This window comes from Notamacropus eugenii, chromosome 1 (genome assembly GCF_028372415.1).
Source record: "Notamacropus eugenii isolate mMacEug1 chromosome 1, mMacEug1.pri_v2, whole genome shotgun sequence".
NCBI classification, from domain to species: domain Eukaryota; kingdom Metazoa; phylum Chordata; class Mammalia; order Diprotodontia; family Macropodidae; genus Notamacropus; species Notamacropus eugenii.
This window is the reverse complement of record NC_092872.1, coordinates 378,297,404-378,312,216: the sequence shown is the minus strand read 5'-3', so window position 1 is coordinate 378,312,216 and position 14,813 is coordinate 378,297,404. Positions and strand designations below refer to the sequence as shown.

The 14,813-nt window shown below is 41.8% G+C and overlaps 1 protein-coding gene across 5 annotated transcripts in view; it reads right to left on the bottom strand.

The window, feature by feature from the left end:
- TCOF1 (treacle ribosome biogenesis factor 1) overlaps positions 1–14,813 on the bottom strand; it is an 86,512-nt gene that overhangs the window by 18,134 nt on the left and 53,565 nt on the right. For 4 of the 5 annotated variants that reach the window (XM_072630718.1, XM_072630716.1, XM_072630717.1 and 1 more), the window contains 6 exons: positions 14,594–14,731; positions 13,522–13,713; positions 13,201–13,410; positions 10,339–10,491; positions 3,550–3,730; positions 3,024–3,157 (listed from right to left, as the gene is read on the bottom strand). In XM_072630718.1, coding sequence (XP_072486819.1) covers positions 3,024–3,157; positions 3,550–3,730; positions 10,339–10,491; positions 13,201–13,410; positions 13,522–13,713; positions 14,594–14,731 — 1,008 coding nt within the window. The remainder of the gene's footprint in view (positions 1–3,023; positions 3,158–3,549; positions 3,731–10,338; positions 10,492–13,200; positions 13,411–13,521; positions 13,714–14,593; positions 14,732–14,813) is intronic. The other variant, XM_072630719.1, reaches the window with a different exon arrangement.

Below are 14,813 nucleotides of genomic sequence, written 5' to 3'. Positions count from 1 at the left end.
GCGGGGAGGGGAGATAGCTTTCCAAAGAAGTCCATTCTATTTTTGAAAGCCTGCCTCCAAAATTGGACAGGTTGTCTTGGGAAAGAGAGACTTGTCCTGGTTAGCCATAGTAAGTCAAAACAGGAGATACGAGTGGATACTATAGAGGTAAATTATGGATCAATTAAGGAAATGCATCTAAACAATTAGCAGTGTCCAGACACTGACTGAGATGTTCTGGGAGCTCTTGGGTTACCCTTCAGTGGAGGGCTTCCAGCAGAGGTTGGATTGCTTGTCAGGGATATTGATTGTACAAAGGAATCTTGCTCAAGTAAGTGCTGCGCTAGATCAAAGATGTCAGACCCAGTGCCTGCAAAAGTCCCAAGTGCAGCAGGGACCAAATTAAAATGTAACTGAGAAACATCTTTACAAAATAAAGAAAAATATAATACAATGTAGATAATAATAGTTTGTATTTTTCTGAAGTCAGCGTGCAGCCCTCAGGGATCTGTTTCAATTTGAATTGGACACTTCTGGCACAGAGGACCTCTGATGTGCCTCCATGCTTTGGGATTCCCGTGGCACTCTCTGTAAAGTGGTCCTGAGAGAGGCAGTGTGGAGAGATGGCTTATAGGAGCTCTATGGGGGGAAGGGATGTCTGCTGGGGATCCATGAGATGTCAGGAGAGCACAGGGACTGCACGAGCCCTTGTGCTGACATTATGGGAGGTCATAAACAAGGGTCCTCCAGTGCTGAAAACTATCCATGGAGGAAGTACCTGTCCTATATCAATGATGTACAGATTCACTGGAGCAGATGACACAGAGTAAAAGAAGCAGAATTGGATAATATATTCATAGACTACAGTTAGTGGAATAAATAAAGACAGAATGTTTAAAATGTACATAAGAAAAAACGATAAGAAACGACAATAATAAAAAGGAAAAGACCATGAAAAGGAATACAAACTTCTGAGTAAGTTGAAAATGATAGTGCTAGAGAAATATTGAGATATGGCTTCCTCCTAGGGAGAGAAATGTTGGGACAGCTGGGGATGAGTGCTGCATAGTCTGTCAGTTATCTGTGGTCATTGAGTTAAAGGGTTTTATTGAACTGCATTTCTTTGTTATAAGGGAGAATTCAATGTGGGCAGGGAGGTTCCCCCCAGATATGACAAAAGGTACCAGTAAAACATTTTTTTTTTAATGATGAGAAGGGAAAACAAGCACGACATTGTTATTTCTTTGTTTAAAAAATAAAAAAAAATAAATTGTAAATAAAATTCAGAGTTCAATGATTCACGTACTCTTATCTACAAATTTTGGTTTACTTGCATATTTGTTTTGGATGATGGTTACAAAGAAGAAAAAAAGCATTTTCCTAAGTGTCCTGGACTGCTACCTATTGAGAAGTTTTGAAGAACTTAAAGTGTCCACAGTAATGGCTCTGGTGTCCAAAGACCTGAGTTCAAGTACTGATTCTACCTACTCGAAGCTCATATGATCCCATGCAATTATTTGTTATGTTTCCTAACCTCATCTACATAAAATGGGCATTGATAACATCATCCTGCCTATTTTCCAGGACGGTAATGTCAAGCTCCAACAGAAAAGGAGGCCATAAAACCATCCAGAAGGATCCCTGAGGGCCACATATTGACTTAGAAAACCATGTATTATCTATGTTTCACTGTATTTTTATTTATCTTTGTTATTATTTCCCCATTACAGTTTAATCTGGTTAAGACTGCAATTGAGTCTGGTAGAACATGTGTTTGTCACCTCTGCTCTAGGATGCTGTGATGACCTGAAAACTATGAAGTGCTAAGCAGATGGAAGAAACCGTGTTTTTTCATGAGCAGTTTCCTTGTTGACAGGTTGCATTACATTAGATCTCTCAGGTCTCTTCCTAGCTCTTAAATCCTATGAACTAGGCTAGCCAAGCAAAAAAAGCTAAAAAAGGAATTTCCTTTCTGTCCTAGAATTTTGATATATATAGGAAAAAAACCAACTCCACCTTAGGGACATTTATTATACCAAAGAGGAAGAAGAAAGGAAAAGGACAGGAAAAACTCTTCTTGTCCATATCTTTAAAGGTATATTAAGTGGTTGAGACTCATCCTATACCTCCCTTTGAGGAAACTTTGAACTTTAGAATCACAAAGCAGCCCTGGGGTCAGGTTCTGATTCTGAAATACTGAGAACCCACGGATTACAAGGGACCCTAGAAGTCATCTAGTGAAACCTGCATCTGACTAGGAATTCTCTCCACCACAGCAGTACCTAACCTGGGGTCCATGAACTTGCTTCAAAAAAATATTTTGACAACTCTATTTCAACATCAGTGGTCTCCTTTTTAATTCATATATCTAAAAATCTTAGGGGTCCACAGGTGTCACCACACTACCAAAGAGCACCACAACATACAAAAAGTGTGACAAAACCCTGCTCCATAGCAACTCTGAATAAGGAGTCACTTCAAGACACTTCAATGGCTCCCTTGGTGGGTTTACATTTCTTTAGATACAAAAAAATAAGATATTATTTATATTCCCCACTGCTCTCTCAGGTACAGTGCAAAGACAGCCTTTTGTAAACTGCATAGGGCTGTGGAAATAGTCTGAAACACACAGGATGGAGTCAAGGAACCTGAAAGATCTTGGAATTGGAGTTTGGATTCCAGGCTTAACTACATGTAGTTATGATAGTAGTAGCAGTAGCAATAATGACTAATATTCACAACATTTGACGTTTTATAAAAATGCTTTATGTACTATCTTACTTGTGCTTCACAAAAACCCTGAGAGGTAGGTAGGTACTAGAAGTATCCCCAGTTTACAGAGGAAGGAGCTGAGAACCTGAGAAGGTCGGTGTGTTGCCCATGATCAGATAATTAGAAAACGACAGGGCTGTGATTTGAGCCCACTCTAAACCTAGACTCTATCCACTATCTTACCCTATCACTCCAAGGACAGGTTATATGAATGCCAATGAATTTTACTCAGGTTGACTAAGTTTCCTTCCCTGTGGCCATTTTCTAGGTACCTGGGAGGTTCCTGTTTCCTGATTGTCAGAGGCACTACTGGACTCTTCAATATTAGCTTCAGGCTGGCTGGTGCTGAGTGGAGAGCTTGCCTTTTGGCAGATAGGGGTCACTCCTGTCAAAATGGTTTTTATTGCTGGAATAGGTAAGAGTAAGGGAGACTGGATTAGGTGTGAAAGAGAACAGGCCAAGTTTATGCTGTGTCCCCCATCTACTCTGCAAGGAGGCCACATCTTCTTGTTTCTACTAGCATCCCCTCTTCACCACTCAATCACATGCATAAAATAATCTAAGTAGGGGATCCTGGCAAAGGTGCCAAAAGTATTATTGTTCCAAAAATTTGGCAAAAATTTCGGGTGCGCCAAAGCCAAAGCACCAAAGGAGAGATTTCTCCCCTAACCCCTCCACAATTAAAGCATAGTTACATAGGACTCTGCAATCCTCACCCATCTACAGCCATGAACCAAATGTCTGACCTCAGTGGCTCTTGAGATATAAAGGAGACTGAGGTGAGAGCAGGGGTCTTACTGGGAAGAGTTGGGTGCTGGGTGTCAGGGATCACACCATCATCTTCACTCTCTGATGAGCTTTGCTCCCTGCTCTCTGATACTTGTTTCTTCCTTGAGACTGTCCTGGTTTTCATGGGGACAGCAGCCTTGCCACCTGGACTACCATTGGGGTCGATAAAAATCAGAGGGGTTTTAATCACCTTTAAAAAGAAAAACAAAACGCCCCCCACCCCCAATGGTTAAAGGTTTTTGATGATGAGATGGTTCAGTGGCTAAAAAATACAGGATGAGAAGTGTGGCTAGACTAGTTTTTAATGGATTTTAGTGACTGCAAACTCATTAGGGGTCATTTGGCAGTAAAAAAAAACAAAAACAAACAAAACCTAATTCTATAACGGGCTACATTAGGAGAGGCCTGGTATTCAGAATGAGTGAAGGGATAGTCCTCTTCCTGTGTCCTGCCCTGGTCAGACCTCACATAGAATCCATTCTTATCTCCATTTATTTATTAATTTATTTTTCCTGTGGAATTTCTGTATCTAGTTCTCAGCACCATATTTTAGAAGGACTTTGACTAGTTGAACTGTGTCCTGAAGAGGATCACCAGCATAGTGAGGGGGATTGGAAACTATCATAAGGTTCTGGGAAAGTTCTTAGGGGAAGACACAGGAGGGTCATGACCACAATTTTCACATATCTGAAGGGCTATTTAGTGGAAAAGGGATTAGGTTTGTTCTCTGTGGAACTCCAAACACCAAACTCAGAAAGAGTGGGTGAAAGAGAAATAGATTTTGGGTTAATCTCAGTAGGAAAAGCTTCCCAAAGGCAACAAACATTTACTTAGTTTCTACTCTGTGCCAAATGCTATAGAGATGAAGAAAAAAAAGCAAAAACATTCCACGTTCCAACAACAGGACTGTCCAAAGGAAGACCTGGGGAAGGCGAGGTGAGGCGCTGTTCATGAATGGAAATTTTTGAGAGACAATGAATGGCTCTTAGGGGTGTTATGGACTGGGGGCTTCCTATTTAGGTATGAGGTGGATCTGAGGACTTCTGAGTTCTCTTCTGGCATTCTATGTAAGACAAGTATCACTCTAATATGGTCTCAATGATTTGAGAGTTCCCACCAGAGATACTGATGGCAGCCCCCCCCATGCCTGTGTTCTCCCAAAGGCTGTCTTGGGGGGCACGTATTACTACAAAAAAAAAGAAGCATGAGTCTTTAAAAAGAAAAGAGACATAAAGCCAAAAAAAGGTACCAGTTCTTTCAAATGCTGGCTCAAGAAAAATTCCTGTATACAAAAAGATGGAGAAGTAGTTTGTTGGGAACATAGAGAGGTGGCAAGGCCTGAGAATGACAACAGCTCATGTTTCCAGACAAGGCAGCATTCTATAGAAATGCTTCAGTACTTATAGTCAAGAGGAACCTGGCTTTGTTCATCCAATTACTAGCTGGGTGACCATGGGCAAGTCCTTCACCCTTCTGGAGCCTCAGTCTTCTCCTCTGTAAAATGCAGATGACCCAGAAGGACTGTTGTGATAATTAAAGAGCTTTGTTAAGGTACCACAGCACTTTGTTCACAACAACCCTATTACAGAAGAACAACAGGGTCTTGGAATGTTCAGGGGGGCTCACCATCCTGTCCTCCAGAGGCTTGCTGGCCCCAATCCAGCTAAGTCCAAATCCTGGGATTTCCCCAAACAAGCTTTCCATCCCCCCACCCTAAACTCGTCCCAGGGCTGTTCCTGGCTCAGCCAGAAGCCACACGGATGCTGGGCAAGGACGGTTCTAGAGCGGGCCACAGGAAATTCCAACACCCCAGGTGACCTGGGTATCTAGTTACAAAACCAAGCTACAAAGCTTGAGCCAGAGATAAGTGGAGAAAGAAATGTGAGCTTGGGCTGGGGGTGGGGGAAACACTCCACTGTGTGACTCTCTGGTACCACCTTGTGGCCACAGGCTCTAAGGACGGGAAGCATTGGGTAGCCGGGAGCCCCACCCTCCTGGAACATGTTTATGCAATCAAGCTTGAGAAGGTTCAAGGGGCAGTGCAGGGATGTCCAGACCCAAGAATCTGGATTCTTGTAGGCCTTCAGCACCACAGAAGAAAAAGGGTTTCAGGAAGTAGAGAGCTGGAGGGAGAGGGGAAGAGGAAGAGGATCTGGGTCATGGGATGACCCCCTGCTCTGTAAGCATCTTTCTTGCAAGTGGACCAAAGGGCATGGAGGGAGCAAGGGAGAAGGTGACTCTTCTTGGAGTCCAAACCTCTCAGGCTTGGGCATGCAAATGAATGGAGGTGTAGGGAAAGCCTAAGCACAGCCTTGAAGAGGATGGCTTGTAACGCCCAACATCTCTGGTTCCCCATAGCAGAATGTGGGCTCACGAAGAAGCTGGAAATGTGTTACTCTGAGACATGGTTACTGCTGGGCTTCACCTCATTCTTATTTGTGAAAAGAGGCTGGTTCCATCTGGTTTTAATGACCCGGCACTGCTGTTTTTCAAGGCTCCAAAGGCTGTCCCTGAGCAGGGACAAAGCAATGAACAAACCCTCCTAGCAACTTTGGGAAAGGGAATTTTGGAATGCAAGAGCTGGGTAAGTGTAATTATTAACTTAACACAAAGAGGAAAGATTGAGGTCAAGTGCGAGCAAATCACAAAACCACAAACACATTACACTTAATGGGGTATCATCAAGGTGCTGCCCATTATTTACCGATAATAACACAAGCTAATATTTACAGAGTGCATTTAAGATTTGTTAAGCACTTTACAAATATCATCTTGTTTGATCATTTACAGAGAAGGAAAAAAGGCACAAAGCTGAAAAGCCTGGTTCAGGGTCACAGACCTAGTTATCAGAGGACCAGGATCAAGACGCAAGTCTCCTGCCTCTCCGTCCCTCAGAGTTTCCTTTGTGCCAAGTTATCTGGCAATCTAATGAGGGACATGAGAGAGAAATGCAGCTCTGGAGGAGCCCATGGTAGCATTCTACACAACCAGGATGGAAGAGTTTCCCTAAGACTGTTGGGTTATTTATAAAAAATGCAAAGAATCATGCCACTCTAAAGCCAGGTAAGTATGTGATGACAATAATAAAAATAAAAACAACAAAAAGCTTCTGTTTTCTTGAGGCCACTGTCTAACTCCAGCTCGCTACTTCAGAGGGAGTGTTTAGATGTCATGTAAAGATTTTTTAAAAATTTTAACACCTTCTAGAACCTTCAAACATAAGAAAAGGAGTCACCATTTACACAGCACTTTAAGATTTGCAAAATGCCTTACAAATAATGTCTCATTTGATCCTCACGACAACCCTGGGAGATAAGTGCTGTTGTTGTTCCCAGTTTTTGGATGAGGAAACTGAGGTACAGAATGGTTTAGCGACTTACAACTAGTAAATGTCTGAGGCCCATGTCTCAGTGCAAGTACCCGTGGCCTCAGAATGTAGAATTGTGGCCTCAAGTCAAATGGTTGTATTACCTGCTAAATTCAGTTAGTACGGTCAAAGTTCCATTTCACTGAAGATGACAAAAAAAAGTATAAAAATAGACGTCTTATAGATAAACAACATAACCATGAGCATGGAAACACTTCCTTCTACATGAAGCCTTTCTTGATTTCCTTAATTGCTCAAACTACCATGTATAAATACCTTCTTATATATGTATGTACACACACACACACACACACACACCCCTCCTCTTATTTTCTCTTCTCTTATAATGCACACTCTTTGCAAGTAGGATTTGTTTCTTTCATTGTATTTCTATCCTTAATGCCTACCAGAGTGTCTGGCACACAGTAATAGCATAATAAATACTTTTGCTTGACTGAACGGCTTGAATGAGCATAGGTAGTGATAAAACAAATATAGCTCAGTAATAAGTAATATCATATACACTAACGACCTAGCTGCCAGAACCTCCAGGAAGCAAATACAAATACCCTACGTAAATCACAAAATCACAACACATTACTACTTCATGGGATATCATCGAGTTCCAGCCCATTGTTTACAGATAATGATAAACACTAGTGGGTGTTGAGAGCCCACCAGTATGGATGATTGTGACACTGACCCCTACAGTTCTGATGTATCACGGAAGCATCAATTCAAGGACATCGATGTGGTAACTCCGGATTCAGTCTGGGGCTCAGCTTTGTGACTATGGCCCATTTATCAGGTGCCATTCCCTGATGAATGATGAAGCCTTTGAGTGAGCTTGGACCAAAGTCAAAGGGGGTGAAGTCCTGTTTGTTTTTCTTGATAAAGGGAAGGAAGAGAGGGCTGTGACTCTGGGGAGTCCCTATCAGCCTTATCTTACGGATTGAGGGAAGTGATTGGGTGATGAACTTTACCCAAGTGCCAGTGCTGAGAGAACTACTTACGATTCCACACTGGGCTAAATAGGGAACAACACGTACCTCACTGGTACCTACTAGGATGCTTCCCTTCATACTTAGGGCACAAAAATGTTCAACAACAAGTACCTGACAGAACTGAATTCCATGCCATCCGTGAAAGTGGGATGGGATAGAAAAGTCTGGAAAACACATTTGATTCTCCTTAGAATAGGGGTTCTTAACCTGGGGTTGATGGACCCCCAAGAGGTCTACAGACAGATTTCAGGGAATCTGTGAACTTGGATAGGTAAAAAAGTGACATCTTCATTTTCATTAACCTCTAGCTGAAATTTAGCATTTCCTATTTAAAAATATTATTCTGAGAAGGGCTCCCTGATACACAAAAGGTTAAGAACCCTTGCCTTAAGAGAGAGAGTCTTTCATCTTCAGAGGAGGATACTGAAGTAAAGAAACACTCTTCTACCTATATAATGTCAAATGGTCACCTGCCCAAAAAGAATTCATAGAAGATCTTAAAAAAAACTTTAAAAATCAAATTACAGAAATCAGGAAAAACTAAAAAAAAAAAAAAGAATAATTCAAGAAGATAATGAAAGCAAAGTCAGCCAATTAGAACAGGAGACTCAGAATCTTCAGGAAGAAAATGACACCTTGAAAATTAGAAATGCAAGGCAAAGCCAATGAAATGATAAGATGAACAAATAATTAAAATACAAAAAAATGAAAAAATAGAAGAGAAAGTGAAACATCTTATAAGAAAAACAATACATCTGGAGAATAGATCAAAAAGAGAAAACATAAAAATTATCAGACTAATTGAAAGCTATGTTCAAAAACAGAATCTTGATACAATAATACAAGAAATAAAGAAAGTATCCTGAGGCATTAGAACAAGGGGGAAAGCAGAAACGGAAAAAAGAGCCAAGGGAAACATAAGGCACATACTAAAGACTGAATGCAAGGGATTCAATAAGGACAGACTGTTTACTTTTTAAATATGCAAAGTGCAAAACATATGTCTAAGATTCTTATTGATATCTGGGTAGCTCATAAGAAAGATTGGAGTAAACTGTGTATGATATGAATTTAAAAAACAAAACCATTTAGGAATACCTAAAAAGAGTAATTATTTTATACAAATGAAGTACAAGAGGAAGAACTGATACAGAGGATTTAGATGGGGAGGAAGGCTGGTAGTTCTGGTAACCTACTTTCATCGGGAATGGGCTTAAGAGGGAACAATACATATATATTTAAAAGAGTATAAAAGTCGTCTAAATTTAGAAGAAATAAAACGGTAAGGGGAGGGGAGAGAGGACAATGGAGGGATCTTTAGAGGGGAGGCTGAGGGAATAGGTGAAAGGGGGTATAGAAGGGTGTTTAGATTTATGGGAACAGGAGGATAGGGGAGGGATCCTTGGAGGGGGAGTAGGCAAGTAATAAGAGGGCAAGGTAGCACGTGGAAGTAAAGTAGAGGAGACAGGAGGGATAGGGAACAAGAAATATGCACAAACATAAAACCAAAAATCGGGAGTAGAATTTGTTTGGGAAAGTATACGTCTATAAGAGTATGTATACATGTATCTATAGCTATCTATAGCTATGTAGAAATATATCTGCATTTAATTGTAGCCTTCTGGGGGTAGGGAGGGAAAGGGAAGAAAAAGAACTAAGTAGAAAAGTACAGAGAACAAAAGAAAACGTACAAGGAAGCAAAGAAAAGGACAGCTCTCAATACAATGTGTAGGATTTATCAGACAAGGTTTCTTGAAATGAAAATTTCTTGTTACATAGTTTGAATCCTCTCTTATGTTCTGTTATGTGCATGACATGCTTTCTTTTCCTCTCTTAGTTTGTATTTAAGTTCCAATATTTAAGTTTAGGTTTTTTTCTCTATCCTGTATTTGTGTTCTAGTGTTTGAAAAAAAAAAGAAAAGAAAAAAATATTTTAAAAATGAGGGAAAAAAGAATCTTTCCCTTTGAACCCTCCCCTCCAAACTGTGCTAGACCCTCCCCTAATACTCTGGCAGGGTTTCAAAATACAAAGAGGGGCTCTCTAGGAAGAGTGGATTTAGATGAGGTGAAAGGATGAAAAGTGGAGGTGGGGTGGGAGGGAGGATGGTAAGATTAATGAGGCAAAAAATCTACCCCCCTAGCATGGACGTATACCTCCTAATGTCAAAGGGATATTTCTAATGCAAGGGAAAACTACCCAAATCACCTAGGCTGATAATTATAATTATCTGTTTGTGTTTTATTGCAATGCTAGACTGTAAGATCCATGAGAACAGGGATCCTGTCTTATCTAAAACTTTTATCTCTCTAAACACTTAGCAGAATGCTCTGCATACAGTAGGCACTTAATGTTTGTTGAGTGTCCCCTAACATAATGTTGCTTTGGACAGAGGGAAAGAGGGAGACCCTGGAGCACCAGGGCCCTACCTGGGCAGTTGGCAGCTCCCCACTGTTACTTTTGGATTTCTGGTTCTTGGTAGCATCAGGTGAAGCCAACTGCTTGTATGGAGATGCAGCAGACACTTTGCCCACATCGTTCTTAGCAGTTCCAGCTTTCTCATTCTTCTTCCCCGATGAAACCTGGGATAATGAGGATGAGGCAAGGAGAGAGAAAAAAGTTACCCTCAGGTAAAGTGATGCATCTGCCCAGAGATCTCAGTATAAATTAATGATGGTGATTTTATAAGAATGCTTTTTCAAAACACTTTTATGCATATAATCTCAACTGACTGGGCTTGTTTCATCCTTCAAAGATGGAAAACTATGAACCTATTATTCTGAACACAATCACAGGCCAGGCAAGATGCCAAGAAGGCAACAAACATATGTTGGGGGGTCTCCCAAGGTATGTTAATGAAATTGTATACCCAGTCTCTATCCTAGGAAAATTAAGGGACTTGGCCAAGATTTCATACCCAGGGATTAAATAGAGGCAGGGCCTGGACCAGAATTCCAACCCTTTTTCTGACTCCCAGGGCAGTGCTCTTTCCCTATTTCCATGCTGACATTCATGAAAGAACAGAGTGGGAAGGAGGTTCAGTTCTCCCAGAAGAGAGAAGCCACATGTTCTTCCAGGAATCCAGAGTCATTCCAGGGCAACCCTGATCCTGGGGAGATGGAAGTAGCCAACTCTCCCACCTGCTCTACTGAGTGTTTTGTAGCTTGATAATGTCACTGAGGTTGGCAGAACTTGCACCAGTGTGGCTGAACATAGCACATCCAGGACTTACAACCACACAATATGCTAGAGGCCTTTCCTCTGCTTTGCTCAGTATCTTGCAAGTACCAACGTACTGTCCTATGCTGTCTGGTTCAGTGGTGCAGTAGACAAAGCTCTAGATCTAGAGCTGGGAAGGCTCAAGCTCACAGCTGGCTGCACTTCCTAGCTATGTGACTGTAGGCAAGTCATCGAGCTTCTGTTCAGCTCAGTGTCCTCAGCTGTAAAATGGAAATAATTACAGCACCTATCTCCCAGCGCTGCTGGGAGGGCCAAAGGCAATAAGGTTTGTAAAATGCTTAGCACAGCGCCTAGAATACAACAGGTGCTTAATAAATGCTTGTTCCCTTCCCCTAACCAGCATTCTTAGAACACGGCAGACTCAAGTCCTGGGTGGTGGCCTTCATGCCACTTAACGGATGTAAGTTATCCTTGGAAATGGGTACGAGTCTATTAGGTAACTTTTAATTCCGATTATTTTGGTATTATAGCATTCCAATAACATGGCATCAGAAAAACATAACTGTTAATGAGTTGGATTTCTGTAGCAATTAGGTAACACAGGCTCATAGATTTAGAGCTGGAAGGGACTTCAGAGGCCAATGAGTCCAATTTTCTCGTTTTCTAGATGAGGAAACTGAGGTGTAGAGAGATTAAGTGATTTGCCCAAAGTCACAGAGGCAGTAGAGGCAGAGCTGAAACAAGAACCCAAATCCTCCAGTTCCAAATATAGTGTACTTTTAAATTTGAAAAAAAAAAAATCACCTATATGCAAAGACTTTCCAGGCTGGTAAACCCTGCCAGCATCAGAGCCAGCCTGCTGGCACAGATTTCAGTGACAGAGAGTTAGCTTCACAATGAGACATCAGAGGAGGACATTAGCGGAGGCTATTTCCCACCTGGGGAATTAAGTAGATACACATACTTCCTGGAGATGTGGCTTAAAACCACAAAGAGACAGATGTCTCAGGTACGGCTCAGAAGCTGCTTGATTACAGAGGAAGAGGCAGGATGCAGCAAAGATGACAGGGTCAGGAGAGAAGAATCATAAGCCAAAAGTGTGCCTGGGTGAAAGCTGTGGAGCTGTTTGTCAGATGAAGCCAAGGCTCATTACACCCAGCCCAGAAAGAAGCGCAGCCAGCGTGTTCAGTCCTGCCTTTGTCTAACGGGCAAATGCGTGGTTTTTCAGAGCTGAGCAAGTAGAACCAAGTGGAGAGAAAGGTTAACTAAAACCATAAAGGTGAAGATTAGACGGATAAGAAGTGCATGTGACATGTACAGTAAAGGTCAGAAGGAGGACACTGGCATCTTTCAGAGTGGGAGGGGAATGGTCACGTGTGCGTCATGTCCTAAACGATCACTTTCTATATATGAATGAAAATCCAAAAACACCTCTAGAAACTTAAATTGTATATGCATGTAAATGGCCTTTTTATGTAAACAACTGTGACATTATTTTTAAAAAGTATCTGTTTAAGTAATAATAAATCCTATTTCCTTTTCTCCCTCACCTAACTCAAAAATCGGATTCACACAACCACCTCTAGGGTGAAGTGACAGCTCCTTTAATAGACGTGTAGAGGGAGGCAATACTAGGTAGTGGCAGAGAATAGGAGCCTGAGAATTAGGAGAAGTGGGCTCAAAATCCCAGTGCTGACAGTAACAATGCCACTGACCAGCTATGAAACTTTGGACAAGCCCCTGCCTCCTTTCCAGGCCTCAGTTTCTTCATAGGAGGCAAAGTGGAAAGAACACATGCTCTGGGGTCAGAGGACTTGGGTTAAAATCCAGCCTTTTGATACTCACTAGCTGTGTGACCATGGGAACATTATTTAAGCTCTGGGGCTCAAATGGGACATTGTGTCTAAACCACAATGCAAATTTTAGTGTGGTATAAATATCAGTTCCTGTTATGATTGTTATCTGTAAAAAAAAATTCTAGCTTAGCTTTCAAGTCCTTGCTATCTCTAAAAGTCTACGATTCTGAAAAAAGGCTAGAGCGCTGTGGCTTTAGAACTTGCATCTGGAGATGAGGATGGGCTGGCTATGGCCAGCCCCAACTTAAGCCTCACCTGCTCCTGACGCACAGGAATCACCACTTCACCATCAGAATCATCACTGGCGTCAGAACTCTCCTCCAACACTACAGTTTCAATGACCTTGGCCTGAGGCCCCACCTGGGTTTGGGGTGATGGAGTCACAGACTTCCCAGAGGCTGGTGTGGGCTCTTTCTTTCTTGCTGAGGCTGTAGCGATCTCAGGAATTTTCACTGCAGGTTTTACCTGAAACCAAAAGAAAACATTTTTAAGGGAAAGGCATATAGTGTGAGCCTCCTGTGAATTGGACTACCTGTTGAGAAAATGACTTAAGGAAGACAAAAACAGGCGACACACCTGCCCCTGAGGCGCCAGGATCACTTCATCTTCACTTTCGGATTCCTCATTGCTATCAGAATGTTCCTGTGGCTTTATAGGCCCTGTTATCGTGGTCTTTGATGAAGGCATGGACTTTCCTGAGGCTGGTGTACTCTTGTTCTCTCTTCCTGAGGCTGTATTGACCTGAGTACTTTTCACTGCACCTTTTACCTTAAAAAACAAAGAAACATTAAAGTTAAAAAAAAAGGGAGAAAGAGAGAGAAAACTTTGTTGACCTTTGGAGGTCAACAAGGCTCCCTATTTCCTCTAGAATCTCTTCTGTTTGGCATTTAAAGCCCTTTGCAACCTGGGACCAACTTACATGATCATACAGGTTTTGGTTCATGTGTTCTATGGCTTTTCGCTGCTCCGTGTGCCCAAGGCTCCAACTCCGTATCCTTGTATAGCCTGTTTTCATGCGTGGAACGCAATCCCTTATGGTTTCCATCCCCAAGCAACCCTAGTCTCCTCCAACACTCTGCTTAAGCATCACTTTTTTTCTCTTTTTTTCCAAAAATGAATTTATTATTTATCTCTAACATTTAAAAAAAAAATTTGAGTTCCAAATTCTCTTTCTTCCTCCTCACCCCTCCCCACTGAGAAGGCAAACAATGTGAGATATCAGAGACTGTGACATCAGAATCATGCAAAACATGCTTCCATAGTAGCCACGTTGCAAAAAAAAGGAAAAGAAAAAATGGAAAAAATGATCAAGCATCATTTTCTATGTGATATATTTTATGATCCTGTTGGTGCTTTTATATTACCTTATATATACATATGTGTGTGTGTGTGTGTGTGTGTGTGTGTGTGTGTGTGTGTGTGTGTGTGTGTGTGTATACTTATACTTATTTTGAGTATACTGTTGAATAGATGCACATGTTTCTCCCTCTCTGGAATGAGAATTTCTCAAGGGCAGGGAAGGTTTTAGTTTTGCACTCACAGCCTGGCCCACAGTAGACACATTTAACAAATATTTTGTAGTCTGTTCCGTTGTGACCAGGAGGACTGAGTACAGGACATACAGACACACACACACCCACACACACACCTGCCCCTGAAGAGCTGGGATACCCTCTTCTTCACTCTCTGTGTCCTCGCTCTCTGATGACGTCTCCTCCACTGTGGTGAGGTGGACTGCTGGCTTCTCAGCAGCTTTGCCCTGGGGGGTTTGGACAGACGGTTTCACCTGGAGTTAAAAAAAAAGGGACTAAGGAGGTTGTGAAGAAAACTACTTAACTACTTGCTTTTCTCGATGGCTTTAAATGTTT